This window comes from Carassius auratus, unplaced genomic scaffold (assembly GCF_003368295.1).
Source record: "Carassius auratus strain Wakin unplaced genomic scaffold, ASM336829v1 scaf_tig00215205, whole genome shotgun sequence".
Lineage (NCBI taxonomy): Eukaryota > Metazoa > Chordata > Actinopteri > Cypriniformes > Cyprinidae > Carassius > Carassius auratus.
The window spans coordinates 893,293-900,000 of NW_020527982.1; the positions used below are offsets into that span (position 1 = coordinate 893,293).

The following is a 6,708-nucleotide window of genomic DNA, read 5'->3' on the forward strand; positions in this document are numbered from 1 at the left end:
GCATGTTTCCCTTGGTGCACCTCTGTCCCAATTTCTCCAAGACAACAGGTTTGTGCTTTTAGTGCCAGTCTTTAAACTGTCAGGGAGGTAATGGACTTTTTCTCTTAAATTATCAGAATCATTATCAGTTCTACCCTAACACAACACTATTTTCTAACATGTCTTTATTCATATTATGAAGAGTATATTATTTAAAAATTATAAAATGAAAGACACCATTTACTTACACCTTTTTTTTTTTAATACAATAAATGTGTTTTCCACAGAAGAAGGAGAAAATCAGGTTTGAAACAAACATGGTGGTGATTAAATGGTAACAATTTTCATTTTGGGGTGAACGATCACTTTAAGATTAGACGAGCTATGTTTACCCGGCAGGGGGCGCAAGGGGTACCTCGAGAAAAATGACTGGAGGATTTAAAGGTAGATTCTGTGTGGCCATGGCAACGGCTTTACCTGCGACCTGAATGAAGACCCGAGAATAGATCAACTGCTCTATATTTACTGACAGGGAACTCCTTCTCTTTTGGCGTAAATGTGCTTCGTGCGTTGTTCATCTGAGATAATGTGTTGCTTGGAGACCTTCTTGGAATGGACAGATAGAGTATAACATTGCTTTTGTGCTTTCAAAGCAGCCCAAATCAATTAATCAGCTTTTATTTTTGATCATAAAAGTTAATAATTTACGTCTCATGGTTGCATATACAGCAAATTTATATAAGTCATAACTCGATAAATCTCATATGGAGGTTTCGTGTAATACAGCTCCACCCTAGGTCTTTTGATATTCTTATTCCTTTACTTGGTATTTTTTAGAAAGTGTTTCCGTTTATTTCTCAACACCCAGCTCTGCTTGAGATCAGAATTTGGCCCTGAGCCCCCTACTACAGCCTCGGCGATCAACTCATCTTCTTCATCTGCTTCCTAAATCTCGCACACTGTCTTCAAAAAGGTGGGGCTACTGTCTCTTGATGCTCTGCGATTGGTCAATTCCGACGTCCATCAGGACTTGACGCTCTGGCTCGCTCTCGAACTCTGTGACCGCGCCCCCGAGGCTCAGCGGCTCGCGCGGGGAAGGAGAGAGTGCGCGCCTCGTGAGAAGGCACCAACGGTCTGTTCTTACAGGGGAAAAAAAAAGAGAAAATTTCAGCTCATACATGGCGAAATTTGTTTTACTCGACGTCCAGACACATATCCATTCCGGACCGCGGCTCTGACAGCGACAGGCGACGCGAATATCTGCAACTCTCAAAGGTTGGAGTTTACCAAGGGTTTTCCTAGCAGTTTCGTGCTTGGAGGCTTGCGAGTGCCGGTGTAGTCGTCTCCGTGGGTGCCGTTTTGTGCTTTCCGGTGGCAGCTGACACTTGTCCCTATTTCCGAAGACCAGAAGGCCTGTTCTGGTTCCCTACTGTCCGGTTCACCCGGTGTCCCTGTCAGCGCCGGGCCGCCTGCACACTCAACCCGGCGCGGCCTCGCTCCTTCTCAAGCCCCAGGCGACGACAGTTACCTCCCGGGTAGAGCCCGTTACCCACACTCCTCCAAAATACCTGCCTTGTTTACAACGAACAACGAAACAGGGAATCCTTGAAGAAAAAACTGAGAAGATAAACGGGACCCCGTGCGCTGGTGATGTAGACAGACTGAGCTGTCATAGAGTTTACCAACAGTTCTCTGAATTTACATATATTAAGTTTATTCATTCACGCGACTGGCTTATTCTCTCGTGCATACCCGTTATTAAGATATTAGACAACAGAACGTCGCTTATAGAAATTAAACACTGTGCAAAAGGCAAGGCCTTGTCTGCTAACTCCGATAGCTGCATCGCTAACTCTCAGCCTAGGTTTAATCAGCATCTAATCTCATTAACTGCACTTTATGACTGCTATTCATCGCTTACTTTGTAACCATACAACACAATAGAGGAGCGATTTTAATTTAAAGTCACTGGTTCAACGCACAGTACAGCATCCTTGCCAAAAGATCTATTCAGCAGGAGGAGAAAACAGAGCTGTCAGCCTTTATAATCTACTACTCGGTCTGATTAACTTCCAATTTGGGAAACAAAAACCGAAGAGTCTTATGTGTTGGGCTGGTTTCAGCTGACCTTTGCTACCAAATTTAACTAAGTCCCTCGTGAGCTTTCTTGTGCTGTAACCCCGCTACATGCACTGATACGAGAAAGACTTGATTTATATTTTTGTACTATAGTACAGGAGCCATTTAGAACAGGTTCGGATATCTGCATAAACCCCCTACTACTGTTGAGACATGAGTATTGAGATTCCAGTCGGTCTGACGGAGCTGCTTCAAGGCTACACCGTGGAGGTGTTGCGCCAGAAGCCGCCGGACCTGGTGGAGTTTGCCGTGCAGTATTTCACCCGCCTGCGGGACACCAGAAGCCAGGACGGGTCCGGGGCCGCCTCCGCCGCCAAAACCGGGGGGAAGGGAGTGATGTTTGATGGCGAGCCGATGCAGACAGAGTCTAACGGCGACGAGGATGACGAGGACGATGACTCAGATTTTGAGCGTGAGTGCCTCTTTATTAAATGCGATTATAACAGAGCCTGTAAAAGAGCCTATATTGCTGTTTGCGTTTGTTTTAGAGGACGGCGTGTTTGCACGGCTAACGAGGGTGTCAGGTTTTCCTTGTGATGGGTAACGTGAGGAACGGCATTATCTAGGCTGTTTCCATGGCACTCGATTGAGCTCCCATCCATGCGATTGACTGACAGAGCGACAAGTGGCATCCCCAGCTAACCGTGGTGCATGCAGAATTAAGAAGAGCTAGTATGCACGCTTAATGGATTTGCATTAACATTTATGCTATTTTGTTTTTGAATGGAGGCGGATTGTAATGTGTGTACGTTTGTGTGATCGGGCTGGCTATGTTAGCCAATTCGTGCTGTATGAATTGCTTGTATGAATGGATGCGGTCTGGCCATTGAGAATGCTAACAGGGATTTTTCATAATGGAAGAGGTGCGCTCGCGCACATCAAAGCAGCGCTTCTTTCCTTTCATGTAGTGCAGAGCGAACAGCTGCGCTTTCCTAGTGGAAACCAAGCTGATTTTACTGGCAGACATTTCTTAAGTCAGGTGTTGTGAATGTATCCATTGAGAGAAATATGGGCGGTGGAGAAATGTTTGGAAAAGTGCTGAAATGGATAGAATGATTGCTACACCTGCCCAAATCTCTTAATCATATTTCATCAAGCCGCATAATATGCAGTGCCTGCCTGTGTCTGGATTATGGTTTGTTTACGATGATTGTTTTAAATATTTAATTCTGTAATTGTTTTCACAACCTTTTGCTAGATGAAGTGGGGAACTCCTATCCGTGTGCTAAATCTGATCTCAGATCACACAGATTATGTGCACTTTCAGTAGTTCTGATTTGAGCAGGTACATCAGTCTCCTCTCACGTTTTAAAATGTATACTTCACTGCGATATGTTATGCAAAAAGAGGTTTGTCATACCATATGATTGGCCGCTATTTCTGAATTTATAACAGTAAGTACATTTACTAACAGGTTTATACTCCAGCTGCTTTGTCCAAGTATAAGTGACACAATTTGTAATCAAATGTTCAAATAACAAATGCATTTATTAGGCAAACCGCCTGAGAGAAAGACTATGGGATTATATCCCATAATGTTATGGGAAGATGAGAAGCTATTAGATTGTTGAAAATTTAAAAAAGGGTGAAATGGAAGCTTAGTTGCTGTTTTTCTAGTGCAAGTGTTGTTACAAAGAAAGTTGTTGTTATTATTTGACAGCACCCATGTAGATTATTCTCTGTTGTTGTTGGTACATCATTGGCCAGAAGGGAGAAAGGACAGTGCTAATATGGCGGATATGCTATATCTGAGAATGTATTCATATTTCAAATTCGTATTCATGCAGCTCATGTGAATACATTGATTTGCTCATCAGAATATCCAATCAGAATAACAACATGAGAACAGCATGCAGAAGATAATGGAGAAAAAGAGGGCAGGATGGGTTCTGCGTGAGAGACGTGTTGTTCCACAGCTGAGTTTCAGTTAACTGAGGAGTCCAAAGCATGCTGGGGCACAGTTGAAACATTACCATCCCACCTTTATCCTTCTTTGCGGCATACTGTCAAGAAAACATCTGCACATCATCACTATAGAACTGGAAATGTATCATGCAGTATGTAAGGATAAATTTGACTGTTCTTCCAGGCTTGCATACTCAAGTACTGTTGCTTTCTGTGAGAATTTAGATGCATGATTGGGAGAAGAGTAGAATCAGAGAATTGCTGTAAGTAGTTTCAGATGTTTTTCTTTCTTCCGCCGGACTTAGACTGAATTAGATCGCCACCACCCCTTCACCACATGAGGCCTCTACAAAACCCCAAACCTGAATGTGCGAAATTATAGACAAGTAGCAAGCATTTCTGACTGGCCTGTGGTTGTTACAGACAATTTGATGTCTGATATCTCTTTAAAAAAAAGCTTTAAATATCTTTATAAATTTTAGTTACTATTAGAAAATATCTATTAAAAATTTAAGTGAAATGAATTAAACTATAATGCCAGTGCATAGCTTGTGTGTTTTAGGTCCTCTGTGTGGAGGAGAGGGTACTCTTTGTTTTAAGCAGGATAAATAGAGTGGAACAGAGCAGATTTCTGTTTTATGGACTCATAGTTTCTACTCACACAACACAGCCACCTGCAAATACTCTAACAGCAAGTTAAAGAACCTGTTTGTGCTCCTCTTCACTGCTGGGTTGCCTGTTGTCAAGTCATTAGAAAACTCATTAGTGAGTGTGAACCTTTTTCACGTTACAGGAATATACAGAACTAAACCTTGAAAAAGAGAACTGTACTTTTTCAGGCAGTTAGCTTTTCATCATAACCATGATGGGGTTTAGCTTAGAAGGTTTTTTGACCTTTACTGAGTCAAAACCATGTTTTTGCAGTTTGTCAAGAATTAACCAACAAAAGAATAGAAAAAAAAAAAACTGGCTACCATAAAAGAAACACATACACATGTAGCATATATGTATATACACATTGACCTAACTGGTTGGTCTGGTTTCGATTCACTTAACTTTTTACTGTTGACTGTTTTCACTATGAAATGTGACATTTTTTTTTTTTACATTCAGTCTTAATCTTTGTTTAGAATGAAATAATTGACTGTGACACAGTACATGTTTTTGTCTTTACTACAGGACCTGTCACATCATGTTCAGAATGCATATGCACCAGATATTAGCTGTTTGCAGAGAAAGTGCTTCAGTAGCTGTTTTCTTTTTTTATGTGTGTATTGTTTGTGTGTTTTGTGTGGCTGGGTGTGTCTATATCTCTTATTCTTCACGTTTAAGGTTTCTGATAACAGTGTGGACTTTAGCACTTCCTCTTGATATTATTTATCAGCAAGAGGGTGACAAACTACCCCATGCTGGTCATTGATTTCAGAAGAAGCATTATAATGTGGTCGTAAGAGCCTATGAAGTGTTATTATCTCAGTAGCTGGCCATAGACTTTATCACATTTTTTCAGCATTTTGAGTGCTGCCCTGGTAGAAAGTAAGTTAAGATGGAGTTATATGGCTTTAAGAGTTTAGATTGTTATATTACATTTATGGCATAAATCCACCTGTCCTTACAGCAGTACACCAGAGCTGTTCCTTCTCAAGGCATCATGGGTAAGGCCAAAGGTTAAGCAGGATGTGGAACCCTGCACAATATCTTCATTGTTGCCTACATTATTTTAGTCTACAATTACATATAATCTTTAATTTGCTCTCTTTTTCCAACTCAGCAGTGCTAGAAGCATTGTTCGAATCCCCTTTTTTTGCATGTTAATATACAACACCATACACAAGATGTTTGCAAGTCAGTCTGATAAGTGGTGGTGGCTTAAGAAGAGGACGACCTGTACACTTTGATTGGATGTGCCTTGACCTTCAGCTAGCAGCACATAATTCTGTATCAGCCAATCAAGGGAGGAGTTGCAGGGCATGCAAAATTTCTAAATCCCAGGCACTCTTCAAATTTTGGTAGCCCGAAATTAATTTAAATAACCATTAAAAAAAAAAAAATACTTTTTATGTACAATATTGATTGTACAGCCTATCGTGATTGGCACAGCCCTAGTTTCGGGCGTTTGACAGGAACAAAACAGGAATAAAAAGGATCTTGCTTGTGTATATATAACATATTAATAGATTAATTGAATAAAGACCAAAGATTAAATTTACCCCAAACGAGTTATATTTTATCTTGAACCACTAAAGACACATCAGAGTCAGTGACAAACGTCAGAAGGTCTAGCCGAGTAGCGACTGCAGATTTGAATTTAGCAGCAGATGCTGTGCCGCACTGAACAATCTAACAATACCAGTGTGATTGTATCAAATATACAAATATTTTTGGCTATGTTTCGTCTTGGAAGCTGCATTAAAAATCCATTTGGCTCAGAAATCACTTTGAATGGGCATGACACCTCTGAATCCATGCACCTCTCACACACATAACCCGCAGTGATTTTTGCAATTCTCTCCATTGTGCATGCAATCTCTATCACGTTTAAACCTGCTGTGGTAGATTTCACTTGTCAAGTGAGGATAGCAATAACTGACAGGATGATGTAAGAGGAATTGGTGCGCAACAGATCTGGAGTGTTACTGACAAATCAGTGCAAACACATTCAAACACCATTTCAATACACCACAT

At 41.1% G+C, this 6,708-nt stretch overlaps 1 protein-coding gene across 1 annotated transcript in view; it reads left to right on the forward strand.

The window, feature by feature from the left end:
* Window positions 1-1,043: 1,043 nt before the first annotated feature.
* LOC113093969 (cAMP-dependent protein kinase type II-alpha regulatory subunit-like) overlaps window positions 1,044-6,708 on the forward strand; it is an 18,240-nt gene continuing 12,575 nt past the window's right edge. The window contains exon 1 of the mRNA XM_026259591.1: window positions 1,044-2,530. Within this exon, the coding sequence (XP_026115376.1) occupies window positions 2,272-2,530 (259 nt within the window). The 5' untranslated portion in view covers window positions 1,044-2,271. The remainder of the gene's footprint in view (window positions 2,531-6,708) is intronic.